The sequence below is a fragment of the Bombina bombina genome, chromosome 7, assembly GCF_027579735.1.
Source record: "Bombina bombina isolate aBomBom1 chromosome 7, aBomBom1.pri, whole genome shotgun sequence".
In the NCBI taxonomy this organism is placed as follows: Eukaryota; Metazoa; Chordata; class Amphibia; order Anura; family Bombinatoridae; genus Bombina; species Bombina bombina.
The window spans coordinates 498,725,202-498,748,407 of record NC_069505.1 but is presented as its reverse complement, the minus strand read 5'-3'; the positions used below and the strand labels follow the sequence as shown (position 1 = coordinate 498,748,407).

The 23,206-nt window shown below is 37.8% G+C and overlaps 2 protein-coding genes across 3 annotated transcripts in view; both read right to left on the bottom strand.

Annotated features, from left to right (window-relative positions):
- The window catches only part of LOC128666871 (cytochrome P450 2F2), a 55,303-nt gene extending 40,059 nt beyond the window's left edge, over positions 1 to 15,244 (bottom strand). The window contains exons 1-4 of one of the 2 annotated variants that reach the window (XM_053721675.1): positions 15,080 to 15,244; positions 7,443 to 7,697; positions 2,153 to 2,368; positions 148 to 310 (exon numbers count right to left, since the gene is read on the bottom strand). In XM_053721675.1, the coding sequence (XP_053577650.1) occupies positions 148 to 310; positions 2,153 to 2,341 (352 nt within the window). In that variant the 5' untranslated portion in view covers positions 2,342 to 2,368; positions 7,443 to 7,697; positions 15,080 to 15,244. The remainder of the gene's footprint in view (positions 1 to 147; positions 311 to 2,152; positions 2,369 to 7,442; positions 7,698 to 15,079) is intronic. The other variant, XM_053721674.1, reaches the window with a different exon arrangement.
- Positions 15,245 to 22,613: 7,369 nt separating this feature from the next.
- LOC128636033 (cytochrome P450 2G1-like) overlaps positions 22,614 to 23,206 on the bottom strand; it is a 77,418-nt gene continuing 76,825 nt past the window's right edge. Inside the window, exons 8-9 of the mRNA XM_053689107.1 lie at positions 22,906 to 23,047; positions 22,614 to 22,795 (exon numbers count right to left, since the gene is read on the bottom strand). Coding sequence (XP_053545082.1) covers positions 22,614 to 22,795; positions 22,906 to 23,047 — 324 coding nt within the window. The remainder of the gene's footprint in view (positions 22,796 to 22,905; positions 23,048 to 23,206) is intronic.

The following is a 23,206-nucleotide window of genomic DNA, read 5'->3' as shown; positions in this document are numbered from 1 at the left end:
TAACTTATTTTGTAACCATGGGAAAGTGCTCATATAGTGGAAACTGAAGTAGTATTACATGTTTAACACAAAATAAATAATTATCTAGCATATACTTTCATATATTGAAACAAAGACATGACCTTATTATTTCCTTGTCTTACTCACCATATCCCTGAGTAAATTTATCTATTGTAGGAAGTCTTCCACGACCGCCAAATTCTTCTGCTTGATCTACAATGGCTTCCTTCACTGCCTGATATCCACAAATGAAAACCACAGGCCGTGAGCCAAGGTACAATGTATAGACTGGGCCATACTTGTCCCAAAGCTATTACATGAAAAATAGAGTAAAAAATATGACGTTACTACATTTATCAAAGTATTTGAAAACCATGGCCAGACTTTAATATTTTTGGAAGATATGGTGACTATTGATATGTTCATATTTTGTTTTAAGTGTGGCACATTTATTAAGAAATATTACAAAATTTAACTACATTGTGGTCTACATATGGTCTTCAAAAAATATAAACATTCTAAAAAAGAAAACTATAAAGAGACGCTAATAAATTGCACTTATATATAGATACCAAGCTGCTGGTATCCTTAACAAGTGAAGCTACTCCTTAACTTCTCCGCCACCTTTTAGGCGGACTGTAATCATCCCGATTCAATACGATCAGGATGATTGACACCCCCTGCTAGCGGCCAATTGGCCACGAATGTGCAGGGGGGCGGCATTGCACAAACATTTCTTGTGTAATGCTTGTGCAATGTTAAATGCTGACAGCGTATGCAGTCAGCATATAGAGATGCCAGGCGGACATGATTCCCTACAGTGAATCATGTCAGCCCAGTCTTTAATAAATTGACCCCCCCATGTCGTAAATAGATTCTGAGTTCCACTTTGGCACATTTTATTGCATATACCTAGAGACCTCTACTGCATCAAGTTAATAGTATGTCAGCACAAAGGAGTGCTAAAAAACAGTGTCTAGTACACATATAGAACTGAGATCAATCAGAGGTGACAGTCTGGGATAAGACTTATTTTGAACACATATGTTATTGGGTGTCATATTTGGTATCAAAATAATCCTCATGATGTTACAAGGGGGTTGCTTATATTGGTATATATTACTGGATATACATAACTAAACATGTATGAGTTATCCAGTAAGTTTTTGCAATATGTTTTATGGCATGCCATAAAAAGGGTGGCTACCTTCCTGGCCCACTCTGGAAGGGGCTTGGTCAGAAACCTGATCTCAGTAAAAAATTTAGTTGTGATCTCCGAAAAATAATACTGTCATTCTGAAACCCCAAATTTTTCTTTCATGATTCGGATAGAACATACGTTTGTAAACAACCTTCAATTTTGCTTCTCTTGATATCATTTGTTGAAAGAGCAGCAAAGCACTACTGTGAACTTGCTGAACACTGTGCTGCTGGACTCTACTTTTGTCTGGAAATAACACAAGCCTTGACAGAAGTCCTATATCAGCACTGGGAAGGAGTTGCTGTGCTTCATTTGGATTTTTTTTTCTGATATATGTGCAGTCACCAATCAGCATATAGCTCCCTTCTCCTGAGCCTACCTAGGTATGCTTTTCAACAAAGTATACCAAGCTAATTGGATAATAGAAGTTTATTTTTTTAATTTAATATCCTTTGGTTTTTAGTTTTTATTAGGTTTATTCTACAGATATGTTCTGTCTCCAGTCTTTGAGGATAAACTTTAGACAACCCTGACTTCTAAAATATGCCACTGTTTCTAGGTCATATTCTTTCTGGTGAAACAAAATTCATATGTCTCTAGAAGTGCCAGTGTCCATTATCTGTAGCATGGCTGGATTGGCCTACCAGGATGCCAGGAGATTTCCCGGTGGGCTGCAGCAGCTGGGGCTGGAAAGCTACAATTTAAAGTGGTAATTATTGGATGCAATTGGGTTGTAAGGTATCTATATAACAATAATTTTGCACTTTCTTTTAATACAAACATATAATATAATTCAGAAATAAAATTGGTGGAAGGAGTATCCCGGTAATGCCCTTTGAGAAAAATGAGGCGTGCAAATTTTACTGACTCAACGATCTCCAAATTTTCCAGGGCTGCTTTTTATTCCCAGTCTGGCCCTGATCTGTAGATGATTCACTTGTAGTAACTAACCTTTATTAATGATCCTGCCATTTCACCCAACTTTATATGTAGCAGATTTCCGATCAGTGGAAGAGGTGTTGGACCTGGAGGAAGGTTACGTTTCCTGTACATTTGGTTCCAAGTCAGGTACATGAAGGAAATGATGGATATGAGCACAAGGAGCAATGTTCCTAACCCAGTGATATCCATGGGAGACATCGAAGATATGTTTTTTCTTCTCACTCGCTATAATGATAAAGTTTAACAAATATTCAAATTATAAACAGGCTTCAGCAGCAGATGGTGCATCTAGTGCACAAACAATTTACTGACTGTGTGTAAGATTGTATGTTTTCTATGTGTGTATATTTGACTGTATGTCCCTGCATATGTATAAGCTACAGTGTAATAAATAATATATATGTTGTTTAGTGATACACAAGGAAATATCCGTTTTATAATCCATACAGAGCTGAAAGAGGCTTAGTACATACTTTTAGAACTTAAACCATGCATTTAAAATCAGAACATGGTGAAAATGAGAAATATCAAAGCTGGCCAGCATAGCATATTAACACACTAGGGGTTAAAACAAATCTGTGTTGTGCTGTGCTGGGGAACTGTATTAAAGAGCCTGGTTACAATCCTGCTCAGCCCCCACCGCAGTGCACATTAAAGAAACTGCACTCATAGAGGCCTAGTTATCAAGCCGTCTACTTTACCTGCCTTCGCCGGCCCAATACGCCCGCCTAAGCTCGCCTACCATCGCCGCCGCAGACCTGAAAAATTTCGCCTAAGTTATCAATAAAGCTGTCAAAAAGCTGGGCACCAAGTACGGGGCGATGAGCAGCGGACTGTGAGAGTTATCAATCATCCGATCTCGCTGCTCTTCGGCTTTTTGACAGCTTTATTGCTAGCCTGTCACTAAGCACCCACACTAACTACACTGTTCTACCCCCTATACCCCTAAACCGCCGCTCCTAGACCACGCTGCAACTCTTATAAATGTATTAACCCATAAACCGCCACTCCCGGACACCGCCGCCACCTACATTATACCTAGTAACCCCTATCCTGCCCCCCCTATACCGCCGCCACCTATAATAAAGTTATTAACCCCTATCCTGCGGATCTCGGACCTCGCCGCAACTAAATAAATAGTTTAACCCCTAAACCGCCGCTTCAGGACCCAGCTGCAACCTATATTAAACTTATTAACCACTAATCTGCCCCCCCTACACCGTCGCCACCTATAATAAATTTAGTAACCCCTATCCTGCCCCTCCTACACCGCCGCCACTGTAATAAAATTATTAACCCCTAAACCTAAGTCTAACACTAACCCTAACACCCCCCTAACTTAAATATTAATTAAATAAATCTAAATAATATTTCTCTTATTAACTAAATTAATCCTATTTAAAACTAAATACTTACCTTTAAAATAAACCCTAATATAGCTACAATATAAATAATAATTATATTGTAGCTATCTTAGGATTTATTTTTATTTTACAGGCAACTTTCAATTTATTTTAACTAGGTACAATAGCTATTAAATAGTTATTAACTATTTAATAGCTACCTAGTTAAAATAAAGAGAAATTAACCTGTAAAATAAAAACTAACCTAAGTTACAATTACACCTAACACTACACTATCATTAAATAAATTAAATAAATTAAATACAAATACCTACAAATAAATACACTAACTAAAGTACAAAAATAAAAAAAGAACTAAGTTACAAAAAATAAAAAAATAATTTACAAACATTATAAAAATATTACAACAATTTTAAGCTAATTACACCTACTCTAAGCCCCCTAATAAAATAACAAAGCCCCCCAAAATAAAAAAAATTCCCTACCCTATTCTACATTTAAAAGATACCAGCTCTATTACCTTACCAGCCCTTAAAAGGGCCTTTTGCAGGGCATGCCCCAAAGAAAACAGCTCTTTTGCCTGTAAAATAAAAATACAACCCCCCAACATTAAAACCCACCACCCATACACCCCTAATCTAACCCAAACCCCCCTTAAATAAACCTAACACTACCCCCCTGAAGATCTTCCTACCTTGAGTCGTCTTCACTCAGCCGAGCCAAATTCTTCATCCAATCCGGGCGATGTCTTCATCCAAGCGGGGGCTGCAGAGGTCCATCATCCGGCTGAAGTCTTCATCCAAGCGGGGGCTGAAGAGGTCGATCATCCGGCTGAAGTCTTCATCCAAGCGGGGGCTGAAGAGGTCTTCCATCCGGCTGAAGTCTTCTATCAAGCGACATTTTCAATCTTCTTTCTTCCGGCTCCATCTTCATCCCGCCGACGCGGAACATCCTTCCTCCACGACGAACTCCCGACGAATGATGGATCAGCCAATCGGATTGAACTTGAATCTGATTGCCTGATTCAATTAGATTATTCCTACCTTAATTCTGATTGGCTGATAGAATCCTATCAGCCAATCGGAATTCGAGGGACGCCATCTTGGATGACGTCATTTAAAGGAACCTTCATTTGTCGGAAGTTCGTTGTGGAGGAAGGATGTTCCGCGTCGGCGGGATAAAGATGGAGCCAGAAGAAAGAAGATTGAAAATGCCGCTTGATAGAAGACTTCAGCCGGATGGAAGACCTCTTCAGCCCCCGCTTGGGTGAAGACTTCAGCCGGATGATGGACCTCTTCAGCCCCCGCTTGGATGAAGACTTCAGCCGGATGATGGACCTCTTCAGCCCCCGCTTGGATGAAGACATCGCCCGGATTGGATGAAGAGTTCGGCTCGGCTGAGTGAAGACGACTCAAGGTAGGAAGATCTTCAGGGGGGTAGTGTTAGGTTTATTTAAGGGGGGTTTGGGTTAGATTAGGGGTGTGTGGGTGGTGGGTTTTAATGTTGGGGGGGTTGTATTTTTATTTTACAGGCAAAAGAGCTGTTTTCTTTGGGGCATGCCCCGCAAAAGGCCCTTTTAAGGGCTGGTAAGGTAATAGAGCTGGTATCTTTTAAATGTAGAATAGGGTGGGAATTTTTTTATTTTGGGGGGCTTTGTTATTTTATTAGGGGGCTTAGAGTAGGTGTAATTAGCTTAAAATTGTTGTAATATTTTTATAATGTTTGTAAATTATTTTTTAATTTTTTGTAACTTAGTTCTTTTTTTATTTTTTGTACTTTAGTTAGCATATTTATTTGTATTTATTTGTAGGTATTTGTATTTGATTTATTTAATGATAGTGTAGTGTTAGGTTTAATTGTAACTTAGGTTAGGATTTATTTTACTGGTAATTTTGTATTTCTTTTAGCTAGGTAGTTATTAAATAGTTAATAACTATTTAATAGCTATTGTACCTAGTTAAAATAAATACAAAGTTACCTATAAAATAAATATAAACCCTAATATAGCTACATTGTAATTATTATTTATATTGTAGCTAGTTTAGGGTTTATTTTACAGGTAAGTATTTAGCTTTAAATAGGAATAATTTAGTTAATAAGAGTTAATTTATTTTGTTAGATATAAATTAGATTTAATTTAGGGGGGGTGTTAGGGTTAGGGTTAGACTTAGCTTTAGGGGTTAATAATTTTATTATAGTTTGTGGCGGTATAGGGGGGGCAGGATAGGGGTTAATAAAAATATTTTAGGTGGAGACGGTGTAGGGGGGGCAGATTAGGGGTTAATAAGTTTAATATAGGTGGTGGCGGGGGCCGGAGCGGCGGTTTAAGGGTTAAAATGTTTAATATACGTGGCGGCGGTGTAGGGGGGGCAGATTAGGGGTGCTTAGACTCGGGGTATATGTTAGGGTGTTAGGTGTACGCACTTCCCATAGGAATGAATGGGATGTCAGGCAGCAGCGAACTTGAACTTTCGCTATGGTCTGACTCCCATTGATTCCTATGGGATCCGCCACCTCCACGGCGGCGGTTTAAAAACCAGGTACGCTGGGCCGTAAAAGTGCCGAGCGTACCTGCTGGGATTTTGATAACTCCCAAAAGTAGTCAGATTGTGCCGAACTTGCATTCGGAACATCTGGAGTGACGTAAGAATCGATCTGTGTCGAACTGAGTCCGGCGGATCGATGCTTACGTCACCAGATTCTACTTTTGCCGGTGTGTAGGCCTTGATAACTAAGGCGATTCAGCCTCGCCTCAAATACGCTGTGGAATTCCAGCATATTTGAGGTTGACGGCTTGATAACTAGGGGCCTTAATGATTTACAGCCCTTACTTTGTGCAGCACCCTTATTGCCCTCTTACCTAGGTTCACTGATTTAAGACTATAAATTAAGCCGTTTTCTGCCTTATGTTAGAGGCTGACTGCACTGTGCTCAGGGAGGAAGGGGAGGAGACTGGCTTTAGTGAGAGAAGCTGCAGATTGCTCTGAATCAGCCCAGTAGTTCTAGGAGGCAGCCGTGGCTGGGACCATTATACCCCCAAAAGCTACTATCTGGGGAAAAAAAAACCCCAGCAGTGCTCAGCACTAGTAATAACATTTAAAATAAATGTTACTCATCCAGCACGACCTGCATCCCCTAATGTCGCTACCCTATTAGCACTGCTTCTATACTGTTGTAGTTCAGCAGTTGTACTAATAGCACTGGGACATTGGTTATGTGTAGGAGCACAGTTTGCTTTTTTTTAAAACTTAATTTCTAGTGTGCCAGCTTCAGGAGAGGGAACGGTGGATGATCCTGATTAGCCCCTTACTCAACAGTCAGCAACTCTTATCCATTACCTCCTCACCTCAATAGCGGTAGTCTCGCAAGAAAGTTCAGGTTCTCCCCCAGTCCCAGAGTACCCCACTGACTGCCAGTGCCATTGCCACCCATCACCTCATAACGTTAACCCTGTTATTTAAAAGTGTGACTGTGAAGGCTTATACCATTAACTTAAAGGGACATTAAACACTAAATACATGCTAGATAGAACGATACATTCAAAGAAAAGATTAGTCCATGACTAACATGTAGATGTATTTTTTAAAGTTTCATTAGTTGTTTAAAAAGTGACAAAATAAGTGTAAAGTTTTAGTGTCTATAAAACACTGGGAGCTGCCATGATGTTACTTGTGTTACCTTCTCTGCTGTGGCCAATTAGGGTCAGTTATAAATAGGTCACTAGAGTGTGCAGCCAATGGTTGTGCTGGATTTAACAGTGTTCTGCACTTCCATTTCTAACAGGAAATGAAAAGCTCACAATTTCAGAATGGAATTACAGGCAAAGAGGACAAAATAAATAATGAAAGTATATTGCAGAGTTGTTTTATTATATACAATTTATCATTTTATATTACCATCTCAAAGTGTTTAATGTCCCTTTAAGTTTACCCTACCGGTATGATGTGGAGTGTTCCCTGTAGGACGGTTCCTCAGGCTGGGGCCAGGGCAACAGCTAATGATGTCTACTCTAGCTGAGATTTCCTCTGGCTCTGACTCCACCTCTGTCTCTTGATTGAAGTTGAAGGCTACCACGGGCTGCTCAAGACAACAGGAGTGGATGCACAGAAGTCTCTACTCTCTTCCCACCAGTGGTCCTTGCTTTGCCCATGTGCAAGGAGTCAAACAACTCTGGTCATGTTCTCCTGGTGCTGTCAATAAAAAGGAGAACATATATGACCGGCGTTGATTGGCTCCCAGTAAAAGTAAGAGGCCTCATTAGAGATGCCTCTATAATAAGTTTTTCAGCCGCGCTGCAGCTACAAATCACCACCGGATATACATCTATGCATTATATTGCGCAATAGAGAGAAAGTCGATCCTGCTGCCTCTATTGCGCAATATTATAGAGGTGAAAATTATTATTATTATTTTTTTTAATAAAATGTTAATTTTAAGATGCTCCAAATGGCAGGTGCAGCAGCGCACATCACTGAAGCTTTCATATGTTTGTGTTTTGTAAAGGGATTACTTGCTGCTCTGTTTTAGTAAAAGGAAGGGAATCAAAGTAGGTTATTTTATTTGTTATATGCATTAAGTGGATCAAAAATAAATTCTGTAACTTTCCATAGGTTAAACACAGAGGTGAAGGGTCGCTAGTCTTAAAACTGCACGTTCAAACAAATTAGTGCATGTCATTTTAATGGCCCTTTAAGGGTTAGATTATGAGTGGAGCGCTATTTAGTCGCTTGTGCGATAACTTTTCTAGATGGAGGCTTTTTTCACTTGTTGTGATGCACTCGTATTATGAGTTAAAAGTAAAAATTTAGCGTGTGAGCGAAAACCCGATGCACGCAATAAATGGAACTTTGAATATCGCAACCACATTAACGTACTCACCCAAAGACTTCAATAGAGCACAAAAACTGCCAAAAAAAGACAACATCAATACTCGTGTGCTAACCCGACCGTGTTTATTCAAGAGCATTAAAACTTACATGAATTATTAATATTTCACATTCCAATCATTCCAATGTTATTCACAAGGCAAAATCTAATTATTTATTCTTAAATACATATTTCTATTTAAATTTGATAATTTTTTGATAAAATATATATCTCTATCTATCTTTCCATCTATGATTATATACAGGTATGTATTTATATATATATATATATATATATATATATATATATATATATATATATAATATATATATATGAATGTCTATTTAAAAATACATAGATAGACCATATTCCTCTATGTGAAATATTTACAGTACATACATAGTTACACTTTATTAAATATGAATATTGCATAAATATGATTGTTCATGTTTTCAGCTACTTGACTGCAAAGGGCTTCAATGCACTTATATATATACTGTATATATAATGTATGTCTAAATATGTATACATATGTATTTACATGTTTATATGTGTATTTATGTCTGCAAATACATATATACACATATAAATACATATATACACATATAAATACATATATAAATACATATATACACATATAAATACATATATACACATATAAATGCATAAATACACACATAAATACATATATACACACCTACATTTGCATGCCATGTGTATGTATCTCTATGTTAAAAAATGTCCAATATCGCTTGCACGCAACAGTTAGAACACCACTCATAATCTAGCCATAAATTGGCATCCAGGGGTTAGCATAATTGCTTACTTTGTTACAAGCATCAATCTTATAGTATGCAAATTACCAACTTTGCAAAGGTGATAATCATGGTTTTCTAAAACTAACATTGAATGGGTTAAAATAATTTCCCTGTGTTACTGTTATTCTTTAACCAAGGACACAGCTTCAGTTTGCTCAATGGTTCCATGATAGAATAATTCCTTCATTGTCTTAAGGGGTTAATATCATGACTTCCAGAGGAGGTAAAAGAATCACTGTCACAACTGATACCTAATTAGAGCGTATCGGTGGCAAAAGGGAAATGCATGAACCATGTATGTTATCTACAGTCTCACTACTTGAGTATTTAGGAGGGGTGCGGGCGCATGACTATCTCACTTGGCATAGGATGTGGACAGAAGATATGTCTTGCCAAATCTATGTTTTTTTCATACAAAGAAACCTGAACACTGCAAAATCTAACTTTATTTTGCATACACCTCTGGATCCTTCTAAGGGATAGTTTACCAGTGGAACACTATTTATGGTATTAAAAGTTGAACGTAAAATGTTTTCCTCTATAGACTTCAATGGTGCGTTAAAAATGGAAATAACATCCTAATTATGCGCAATCCCAATCACATAGGGGCCGATTTATCATGGCTCGAATGGGGTCAAATACCCCTGTTTCTGCGCAAGCCTTTAGGCTCGCCGGAAACAGGAGTTGAGAAGCAGCAGTCTTAAGACCGTTGCTCCTTAACTCGCCCGCCGCCTCTGAGGCTGCGGACATTAATCCGCCCAATCACATACAATCGGGTTGATTGACACCCTCTGCTAGCGGCCGATTGGCCATGAAGGCGCAGGTGGCGGCATTGCACAAGCAGTTCACTAGAACTGCTTGTGCAATGTTAAATGCTGACAGCGTATGCTGTCGGCATTCAGTGATGTCTGGTGGACATGATACACTACAGCGTATCATGTCCGCCAGACATTGATAAATCGGCCCCATATTCTTAAGTGCACAATCCCGACAATAAAATATGAATATTTCACATTCCATTGTTTTTCACATAGCACAATATGTTCTATTTATTCATAAATACATATTTCTACATAAATACTGTATGATGGTATTTTGCTGGAATATCTATTTTTCTAGATAGATAGATAGATAGATAGATAGATAGATAGATAGGAATATCGATTTAAAAATGAACATACTCCCATGTGTGAAGAACATTACAATGGGAAATATTTCAAATAAATACATAGTTATACACATATGTATGTATTTATGTGTTTATATTTGTATTTATTTCTGTAAATTCATAAATACACATATAAATACATATGTATACACATCTCTACATAACATATATATATATATACATATTTATACATGTAAATGGATATATGTTAAAGCCCTTTACCTGCTTTTATTTCACATGAAACCTCATATTTTGAGCCCTTATAACTTTTTAATGCAATTTGTTTTTTAAATATTTTTATTAGATAGTGTTATGCATGCAACTGTACTTTTGTAATGTATTTTTGTGACACTTTTTTGACCCGCGTAACTGTTAACCAGAGCTATGAAGTTGTGCTATCCTGACGCACGTTAAATTCAATTGTGCTCAAACGATTACGTTTACTTTCAACCTGTGGTACACAAGCTACGTCTTCTGTCTGCAAACAGGTGCGAGAAATCGGATATTGTTTGCGCACAACAGCACACCACTCGTAATATAACCTTAAATGTCTATTTTACACAAACACACAAATATCCAAGTTGCAGAAAATCATCAGAAGCCAGCCAAACCGATGTATAACAGACAGGCACACACTTGTCTTTCCTATATAAACATATCTGGGCAACACTGGATCCAATGCTGTTTTACACAAAAACATTTAGTTGTTGCCAAAAACATAATCTTTTTTTTTTTTTTTTTTTACTGAAAAAACAGCCAGATCCAGCCCTATTTCATGTCTAATCTGGACAGAAAAACAAACACCAGTCACAGCTGGATCCAGTCCTATTTTACACAAAAACATCTGGATCTTGCCAGCAACATACTTTTTTTTTTACAGGAAAACAGCTAGACAAAAACACGTTGATCGAACTAGACTCTACTTTATATATATATATATATACAGAAAACCAGCTGAATCCATCGCTAATTTACACAGAAACGCACAGATCCAAGTAAATAAATATGTTTATGTGGCACTTGATTGTTGGTGTTTATTTAAAGGGACAGTAAAGTCATAATTAGACTTTCATGATTTAGATAGAGCATACCATTTTAAACAACTTTCCAATTTACTTATATTATTGAATTTGCTTCCTTCTCTTGTTATTCTTTGCTGAAAGGTTTATCTAGGTAAGCTCAGAAGAAGCAAATAACCTAGGTTCTAGCTGCTGATTGGTGGCTGCATATATATATATATACTGATTGTCATTAGCTTACCCCTATGTTTAGTTAGAAACCAGTAGTGCATTGCTGCTCTTTCAACAAATGATACCAAGAGAATGAAGCAAATTTGATAATAGACATAAACTGGAAATTTGTTTAAAATGGTATGTTCTACTTAAATAAAGAAAGAACATTTTTGGGCTTCATGTCCCTTTAAGGGCTAGATTACAAGTGGAGCGCAAACGTTTTCGCTCAAGCGATAAGTGGTATATCCCAAGGGTTTGCGCATATCGGGCTTACTGCTCATATTACGAGTTTAAAGTAAACGTGACTGTGTGAGCGCTATCATGATTTACACTAGAATGATTACCGCAACTTCAGAGTTCTCGGTAACTGTTTCGCTAAACTAAAAAATTGTACAAATCAACAAAAATACATAACAAAGTATAGTTACACTCATAATAACACTATCTAATAAACATTATTCAACAAAATATTGCACACGAAAAGTTATAAGTACTCAAAGATATGAGATATCAGTAGACAAAGGGCTTTAATATAGAAATACATACATATGCATTTCCCTATTGGAGTCCCAATAGGATAAGGATCATAAAGAGAAAATTATCCTATGGCCTCTATTTAACAAAGTCTGCCGGACCTGATCCGACAGTGCGGATCAGGTCCGCCAGACTTCGCTGAATGCGGAGAACAATACGCTCTCCGTATTCAGCATTGCACCAGCAGCTCACAAGAGCTGCTGGTGCAACGCTGCCCCCTGCAGACTCGCGGCCAATGGGCCGCCAGCAGGGATCGGGTTGATTTCCGGCAATATCTGTCCGCCTGCTCAGAGCAGGCGGACAGTTTATGGAGCAGCGGTCTTTGTGACCGCTGCTTCTTAACTGCTGTTTCTAGCGAGTATGAAGGCTTGCCAGAAACACGTGCCCAGAAGATCACTACAGAGCTTGTTACATGGACGCCTATATGTGAATCAGCCCTAAGCAGCCTATAAACAACAGGTTACAGGTGGTATCCAACCAACCTAGAAAGTCAATTCCACTACATGTATATATATATATATATATATATATATATATATATATATATATACTGTATATATATGTATTAATATGTGTATATATGTATTTGCAGTCATATATAACCATATAAACACAGAACTACATGTATATATATATATATATATATATATATATATATATATATATATTTATATGTATTAATATGTGTATATATGTATTTGCAGTCATATATAACCATATAAACACAGAACTACATGTATATATATATATATATATTTATATGTATTAATATGTGTATATATGTATTTGCAGTCATATATAACCATATAAACACAGAACTACATGTATATATATATATATATTTATATGTATTAATATGTGTATATATGTATTTACAGTCATATATAACCATATAAACACAGAACTACATGTATATATATATATATATATATTTATATGTATTAATATGTGTATATATGTATTTGCAGTCATATATAACCATATAAACACAGAACTACATGTATATATATATATATATATTTATATGTATTAATATGTGTATATATGTATTTGCAGTCATATATACCCATATAAACACAGAACTACATGTATATATATATATATTTATATGTATTAATATGTGTATATATGTATTTGCAGTCATATATACCCATATAAACACAGAACTACATGTATATATATATATATATATATATATATATATATATATATATATATATATATATATATATATTTATATGTATTAATATGTGTATATATGTATTTGCAGTCATATATAACCATATAAACACAGAACTACATGTGTACACATATATAGACATATAGAGAAGTGCATTGGAGTCCTTTGCTGTTAAATAGATGAAAACATGTAAAAACATATTTATGCAATATTCATAGTTAAAGTGAATGTAAACGCATCTGGTCAGGTCCTAGTAATGTTTTAATAAAATTAGGTATACTTTCATTTATAACTTTTTTTACAAAAAGATTAATAACCTCAAATTCTACCTTTTGACAGTTCATGCAAATTCTAGCGACCAATCATTGTTACCCCCCTGGGGCATTCAGCCCCTTTCAAGAAACGCCATGTGCTAAACTAAATTATTCCAATTGATTCTAACAGGCCCATTTATCAAGCTCCATACGGAGCTTGAAGGGCCGTGTTTCTGGTGAGTCTTCAGACTCGCCAGAAACACAAATTATGAAGCAGCGGTCTAAAGGATCGGGTTGATTGACACCTCCCTGCTGGCGGCCGATTGGCCGCGAGTCAGCAGGGGGCGGCGTTGCACCAGCAGCTCTTGTGAGCTGCTGGTGCAATGTTAAATGCGGAGAGCGTATTGCTCTCCGCATTTAGCGAGGTCTTGCGGACCTGATCTGCAGTGTCGGATCAGGTCCGCAAGCCCTTTGATAAATGGGCCCCAAAATGCGCGATCACGAGATGCACATGCTCTATAGCGTGCAGATTGGAAATATAACATTATACATCGATCAGATCCAATACAAGTAAGTTGCATTGAGAGCTTCAGTATTATGGATTCGTTTATGGAAACATTATTAACAATTAATATAATCAGCATCCCATAAATGTAATGATAAATACGATGGCAACGCTGCTGCTGTGCTCTCTGATCGTATAGTATTCAATGAATGTATTCATTCATTGAATACTATGTTTCAATGACCAGAGAGCAGAGATTAGCGCATGCGCAGGTCTACTGATAATCGTGAGCGTGCTAGAGAGATACGTATAGAGCAGGTGGGACCTCTCTATATGTCACTTAGTGGAGAACAATGAAGTAGGTTCTGGGAGGAGTCGGAACACAAACGACATAAGATATATATTTCCCAAATTGTGGTTTAGATATAAAAAATTACAGGGTAATTACATTAAGCTACACTAGATAAATGCTTAGGAGGCTTCATGAAATTGTAAGTTTACATTCACTTTAATAAAGGTTGTAACTATTTATTTACTGTAATTATGTCACATTCCAATGTTCTGCACATAGCAGAATATGTTCTATGCATTTTTATATAGATATTCCTATACATATCTGTACACATCTATTATTTTATATATATATATATATATATATATAGACATTTATGTGTTTGTGTGAGAGTGTGGTGTTTTCTTCTTCATTGACTTCTATGGGGAAATAGCTGAACGCGCACTCAATATTCTAACTTGGATTTTTGCGCTCATTGGGTTACTGCTAGAGCAAAAAGAGTTTACTTTCATCTCGTAACATGAGCACAACACGACGAGCGCAAAAAATAACGCTCGAGTGGAATCGTTAATTTGCGCTCCACTCATAATCTAGTCCTAAATCTTTAAGGAGACATAATATAAACCTCCTGCTTTACATGTGTGCACTGCACATTACTCACACAGTAAATGCAAATGCCTGTGAATTTGTAAATATTGAAGAAAAAATATAATAAATCATTACCTTTTTTTGGGTTGTGCACAAAAGTCCAGCTGCAAGGTACTCCTGATAGAGACAAACGCGACTATCGTAATGTTGCTTCTCTAAGTTAAATTGAAGCAGCTTGAATTATGGTTTTGCTTATGCAAAAAAAATAAAATAATAATAATGAAATGCTGCCGATCTCTGTAAAAGAAATTGCGTTCTGGACACATTTTCTGATTTGGAAATAGGGGGCGGAGCCTGGATGTTTACTTAGGCAACTATGAAAAGTTCCATGTGTAGAAGAGCAGGGAATAGAGACGTTTTGTTTTGTTCCATTTACTAGGATTACATTAGCTTTATTAAAAAATAAAAGCTAAAATAAGTAGAAGAAAACTATCACTATGCTCTGGGGTCGATTTATGAAGCAGCGGATGCTGTCGGCATTTATCGATGTGCGGCGGACATGATTCACTATAGCGGATCATGTCTGTCCGCCCCATGTTAAATCTACCCCATTATCTGAATCATGAATTAAAAATATTAGATTTCATGGCCGATTTTTCCCACCTTACCAGATCATTGATACCATTTAAGACTTTTTGATTAAATAAAATGTTATCTCATTTACTTTCTCTATCTCACAAACTCCTCCCTCAAGAAGCAAACTTTCCTAGCTACACCAATAACGGCTAGATTATGTGGTCTATTTATGTAGCGTATCATGTCCGCCGCATATCGATAAATGCCTGGTGCAATGCCGCCCCCTGCAGATTCGCGGCCAATTGGCCGCTAGCAAGGGGTGTCAATCAACCCAATCGTATTTGATCGGGTTTGATTTCTGTCCGCCGCCTCAGAGCAGACGGACAGGTTATGGAGCAGCGGTCTTTAGAAACACGGGCCTTTAAGCTCCATACGGAGCTTGATAAATAGGCCCCTATGAGTGGAGCTGTAGTTTGAACTCTCGCTTGCGCGTTAACTTCACTAGATGGAGGCTTTTTGAGCGTCGGGTAGTGGGAATATTACAAGTTGAAAGTAAAAAGTTTTTGCTTGCGCGCTGAGCCGGTTCACGAAAAAAGCTGAAGTCTGAATATCATGACCGCGTTAACGTATTCCTCCATAGAAAAGTGGGAGAAAAACGTTTTTATACAACATCTGTTGCCAAGTAGTCTTCCTTTCAGCTAATTGAAGGCTACTATTGATTATGTCCTTAGACAACCATTATGTAGTAAAACACTCTACAAGGGTAGGGCCAAATATCCACATTCTTCTCTCCCCTTTTAATATATCGCTAACTTCTCATATTGGTATCAGATCAAGTGTACCTTGAACATTTCTTATTTATCAATCACCACAACATTTTTATAATGTTTTTTCAATAAAGTATTTTGGGATTTTAAATCCTCCTAGAGGCAGGCATATTATCCTTTTTGTGCTAATTAAAGGGACACTAAAGTCAAAATTTAAAGTTTCACGATTCAGATAGAACTTGCAGGAATTCAATTTATTCCCATTATCAGATTCTGCACAGTCTTTTATATGCACCCATTCTGAGGCACCAGCTACTACTGAGCATGTGCAAGAGTTCTCTGTGTACACTTATATGACTAAATGTTTAGTTGATGACTATCACATGATACAGAGGACCAGCAAATGAAAGTAAATATTGAAATTTAGCTAAATAAAATGTACTGCTCATTTAATCGCTATTGTATTGTCTTATTATGCGCTTGTTGATTATGATGCAATTCAATGGTATTTAATGGTTCTTTGAATTATTGGAATAAAAGGAATCTTTTTTTACAGCATCACGCAGGTTTGACCATGTGACCCCTTTGTAGCTTACCAGCTGTTTACCAAGTCCAAGCCATGACATGAGAAGAGGTTTCCCAGTCTCAATGATCTACAGCAGCTAACATGCAGAGTGGATACGGGAATCGGAGTAGAGGCAAAATAAATCTGGTGAGTCTGACCGATCTCATTCTTGTTTTTTTTTTTTTTTCAAAAGCTTTATTGAAGTTTTGATAAACATACAGAGTACAAGCAATTATGCTGCTCATTAAACTTCACATGCACAAATAAAAACAGTACAATTCACTGAACAGCAGAGTGTGATTACGTCAATTCAATAACAGGATATTGCATACATGGTAATTATAATTATTAGTGATCATATAAGACCTTTGGTGGCACTGTCAGGTGAGTGCCACAGTTGTTATCACTACAAACCAAACAGGGTTAAACATGTTATGACTCGTGCACGTGGCATGGTCTTTAAGTCTGATAAATGTCTATCCACTCCAAGAGTCCAGTAGACTTATATATCAATAGCTTTGTACCTTGAAACACTTTGCAGAAAAACATATTCATGTATAGAATCATAGAAAAGAGAGAAAGGAAACATCAATAAAAAACAACAACAAAAAACCAAAAGAAAAGGAAAACAAACAAGGAAAAAGGAAAAGCCACACGTTGCAAATTTCAGCAAATAATATCAAGTAATTTGTCAAGGGTCTACCGACAGATTCTCTAATAAACTGTGTTAGAGTTTCACTCCACATGGGCACAGCCCCTAGAGGGAAACCATTTGCACCTTAAATTTTAACCTTATCTGTTATCTATTAGTCACCTCCTGTGTATATATATACTGCTCCCAGAGAAATATCATATCATGATAAACATTCAGATTGCCCATTCTAAGATAATGTAGCCTCTCCAAGATTAAAGTGTTCTTGACTAGCTCAATCCAATTGCTAAGTGTTGGCGCGTGTACTTTCTTCCAAAGTCTTGCTATAAGTCTTTTTGCTGCATTTATTAATATGTGGTAAAGACCCTTCCTAATCCCGCAAGAGACTCATTCTTGTTTTTTATTGTAGCCTTGTATAACTGGGAGACAGCAATAATAATATTGAGGTTCCGGTATTATTTATTATTATTATCGGTTATTTGTAGAGCGCCAACAGATTCCGCAGCACTACCGGTAATGGTTTAATCTTTTAAATACACCAGCAAAGATCTAGATAAAGACCACGTGTCTGGGAAATAAGGCTGCATCTTATATTAGATTGGTTTAGTGTCAAATGTAGTTTGTATCATACACTCTAATAGGGTGTTAGTGGACTCCTGTATTTATTTTCCCCATAACTTTATACTTAGTTGGCAATACCAATGCTCTTATTGCTGCTGAAATAAGGAGATGTATTTTACACCAAATTGACCCTGAACTGACCAAATTATCCGATTCAGATTACAGTCCTGAAGCTGATAAGCTCCTTTTAAGAGACACATTCCATAAAGAAATCTCTTCTGTTTTTCACTAATTCAAATTCATTTTTAACAAAGCCAATGTCAGTGTGCGCTGAGGTTTAATGCTTGTTGGCTTAGGATAGTGCACTTCACTTTTGTATAACATGACCTGCAACCTGGTTGCTATTTATATTTACTTACCTTGCTTCCGGATAGTGCGGCCAGTGTCCTTAGTTACTCTTTTGCTACCTGCGCTATTTCCTAAACGATGACGTCAGGTTAGCAAGCCCTGTTCTTTCCCCCCCTGTCAGGTATTTATAGCAGGCTCTCTTCCAACTCTATAGAGTCCAAGTATTGTGTTCTTTATTCTGGGTGCGCTATTTACTGCTGGATTACTTGTTGCTGACCTCTGTGGAGGTTTTCCGGACCACCTCTTGTTTGCTGCTTGCCCTGACTGACCTCTGGACTTCTCCTGACTTTGCTCTCTGCCCTCTGATTTGAAACCTCTGCTGACCTCCTGCTATTTAGACCCTCTGCCTGCCCCTGACTTTGGCCTAGTGATTGAGATTATTATTTACTCAACAGTTACTGTATATAGATTTATTACATTTTTAAATAGAAACATATTTGCAATATACATGTATTGGCAAAAAATGCTTATAGTAAAATTTATCACTGCTTTTTTTTCTCTGCACGTGAATGTGAAGCATAGCTAGATATTGTCACTGCACCCACATTTTAAACAATGCAACTGCGCTGATCATCAGTGGGGCTTGTATCATGTCAGCAATTAACAAATCGAGTCATTAACAGATGGTACAAGCACCTTAGGCTCACTGAGCAAGTCCTGTGTTTAAAATGCTGGTGCACAGTGCATACTTAAATACACTTTTAAAACAGCTATAGCTTTTATTAGAAGCATTTTTGCTAATGCATGTATATTACAATATTGCTTCTGTTCAATACCGAAATGCACCCATGTGGTTTCCAAATTTGACTGGTATATCCCTTTAATGATTCAGATAGAGTATGACATTTTAAACAACTTTCAAATTTACATCTGTCACAGATACCAGACAGTTAAGGCTACTCCCAGACAGTTAAGGCTACTCCCAGTCGGCCACCTTACAACTGACATCCGCCTAACCTCTCTCAGGCTGGCCGGGTTCCTGGAACTCCCGGTCGGCCACAGAACAGCAGGACACTCGCTAACTTTACCCCTGGTCGCTCCAGCAGCCCTTTGCCCAGAGCTCTGCTCTTTTGGGGATTGGTAGCCCCTAGGGAGGACAAGAGGACGAGGTGGGGGGATTATCGGAGGGGAGCTCCTTTGGGAACCGGGTTATTTGGACACTCCTACCCCCATAACTTCAATGGGCTGTATCTCCGGCCTCCAGTAACGAATCACACCACTTTTTGGACTGTGGCATCTGGGGACTGAGAACTTTCACATGACACCTTGGAAGTGCTGCTCCCCCGGGATAACCCCAAAAACCGTCAACCCTGGGTCCTGGGATTCTGTGGGGCTATGGCTGCTATGGAGGCGCCGGTCTGTCTGGAGGGGCGGGAATGGCGGGAAAATTGTGGGATTGTCCAGTGTCTTATCAAGATCAGCTTTGTGTATAAAAGGACTGTATATTTTACAATAAAATAAGTTCCTGTTTCACCTGAATGCTAGTATGTCTAGTTATTTGGGTGGGCTCCAGCTAAAATCACTTTCCTGGGCTACATAGCAGCCTGTTCCAGGCAGAGGAAGGATCTTCTGGCAAAGCTACCTAGTCTGGGTAGCCGGAGTCTGCCACAGGGTGGGACCCTGAATACTGGTGATGTCGGGCATCAGGGGTAGCTACAGGCTGTGGTCCCTTACCAACTACATAGCTGCAGTCGGCAGGGAGGAAGCAGGACCCGTTTGGCGGAGCTACCCAGTCAGGGTAGCCGGGGGATCCGTCACAACATCTATTTTCAAATTTGCTTTATTCTTTTGGTATCCTTTGATGAGGAGTAAATCTATGTAGTACAATAAGAGCTCAGAAAATGAATGTCTTTAGTATTTTATAACAGGGGTGTTTTACAACATTGTTTGTAGCAGTGTTATAGTAACAAACACTGCTGCTGTAGATCACTAAAGAAAAGCACACACAGGCAGGATCAGGAGCTGCAATGCATTATTGGAAACTTGCTGCTGTTTGGTGGCTGCACATATATGCCTCTTATTATTGGCTGACCTGATGTGTTCAGCAAGGTCCAAGTAGTGATTTGATGCTTTTTCAACAAAGAATACTAACAGAACAAAGCAAAGTTGGTAATGGAAGTTAATTGAAAAGTTCGTTAAAAATGTATGTTCTATCTAAACCATGAAATAAAAAACAGGGTTTTGTGTCTCTTTAAGCTGAAGAGTCATTAAAAAAGGGTATACAACATATCCTATATAATAAAAGGCCAGGTGTGTTTGTCAGATGCAGTCATGCACAGTAGAGACTGCGCGAGGACAAACATACCTGACCTTGAGCAGCAGAGAGGATGAGCGGCCATAGTGGAGGCGTGGCCGGACGGGAGAGCCGTAGTGGGGGGCGTGACGTGCTGTGTTGTGTGCGAAGGGGGCATGACAAACTAGCACAACAAAGGGGTTAAGTCACACAGCAATGGGCAGCAAATATAAATATATATGTATATAAATATATACATATATATTTATGTGTATAGTAGCAACTATGCGCGCAACCCAAAAGTCCAGCTGCAAATTACTCCGGATTGAGACAAAAGGGACTGATTTCTGGGGGGGAAAAAAGGTAATAATTTATTATACTTTTTCTTGAATATTTACAAATTCACAGGCATTTGCATTTACTGTGTGACAGGGGCGGAAATACAGGGGATGCAGAGATCGCAACTGCGACTGGGCCCTCGAGGGTGGGGGCCCAGCTTAGAAAAATAAATAAATCATGTGAGTGTGATGTGATTCTTCACTAGTGTCTCTGTCTCTGACTACAGAGATTAGTGTTTCTGTTTTACCCATTGGTGTTTATGTGTGTGTATTTATGTGACTGTGTGTGCATTAATGCATGTATGTGTGTGTGTGTGTGTGTGTATGTATGTGACTGGGTGTGCATTAATGCATGTATGTGTGTGTGTGTGTGTATGTATGTGACTGTGTGTGCATTTATGCATGTATGTGTGTGTATGTTTGTGGAACCAGCAAATTACAGACCTTGTTAATACAGCAGGGGGGGCGGGGGGTAAACAGTGTCACCATACAGTACCACTATATACAGTACGGTGGGGCTGTACCATGTCACAGACTACTGTGGTCACTTTATAAAGTACTAGGGGGGGGAGGGTCAGGCCAGCCATCTCACCGGCAGATTACAGAGTTTGTAACTGACTGACTATATACAGTACTAGTGGGTTAAACAGTGTCACTATATACAGTAATAGGGGTCAGACCATCTCACAGAGTGTGAGCACAACGTACCTCCATTTGCAGATGTGTAACTCTATTCATTTTTTTTTCTGTGTTAAATGTAAAAAAAATAATAATAAAAAATGATATGTATCAAATTCACCTTTTTTTTGTTGGGTGGGTGGGTGGGGGGGCTTCTTAGATTCTTGCACCTTGGCCCTGTGGTTTCTAGTTATGCCTCTGCTGTGTGAGTAATATGCAGTGTACACATGTAAAGCAGGAGGTACAAGAACACACTTCCATGGTCTCCTATGAGAAACGTCATGAGAACCTCGCGCAGCGATGGCAGAAAAGTGGAAGTATATATGTATAGGATTATATATATATATATACAGTATATATATATTTATGTGTTAATATATGTATATACAAATATTAACACATAAATATATATGTATATACGCCTATACATATATATTTACTGGGAACACACAGTTCCCATAGACCGCTATGCAAAGGCATAGATTTAATGCATCTTAAAAAAACACCAGTGATTGGACATAAATATTTTAGAATGAACAAAGTCTGGAAAGTTGAAGAATTAAAGAAAAGATGACTATACTTTATTTTATTAACAAAATACCCCATGAAAGATCATTATTGAAAAACAATATTGACTGAGTTAAACAACCATAAATTTCTCCTACACAGAAGGATCAGCTGACCTAAATTTAAATTTATTTACTAATTGGGATAAATAATGACAATTTGATTAACTATTTCTATTATCTACTGTATATATAGTTTCTTATCCCTTATAATATTTTTGGTATTATTGAGTAATAAAGTCCATAATGACAGGTGTTATTGATCTAGGTGGATGTCAACAACTTAAATAAAAAGATTTGAGATAGGTTAGAAATAATCTTGTATTCATCGCACAACAAATGAGAGTTGAAAAGGAATGGGGTGATTCAGAAATCCAGTTAATTTTGGAGCAATATCCTCATCAGTAAACGTTTTCTCTGAGGTTAAGGAGAAGTTTTGAAGGATAATGGTGAAGAAAAGAAAGAGTTCTGTTACAGCAAGCACCTCCCCAGGACATCTCCGCTTCCCTGTAAAAATAGGAAAAAGTTATTCACCAACAGCTTTATAATGGCCATGGTATATAAAACATAGATCACAGTTATCTACAATAGATAACTTTACTGACGAAGATTGATACCTGCAGAAAAAGCCATCATAGCTTCATTCTTCTTGAATTGACCATTCTCATCTAGGAAGTGGTTGGGGTTGAATTTGTACGGTGTAGAGAATTGGGTGGGATCACGGTGAACAGTACAGAGCAATGGGTAGACATCAGTGCCCTTAATAAGTGATAAAGCAGAAGCACTTTAGCTATTAGTTGAACAACATTTAATACTTCGGAAGTGACAGTTTTTAACGACCAAGAGTGCCCTATCATGGAGGATCAGGGATGTCCTACAAGATCCTCAATTACTGCTCCAAGTTTAAAAAAGCCAATG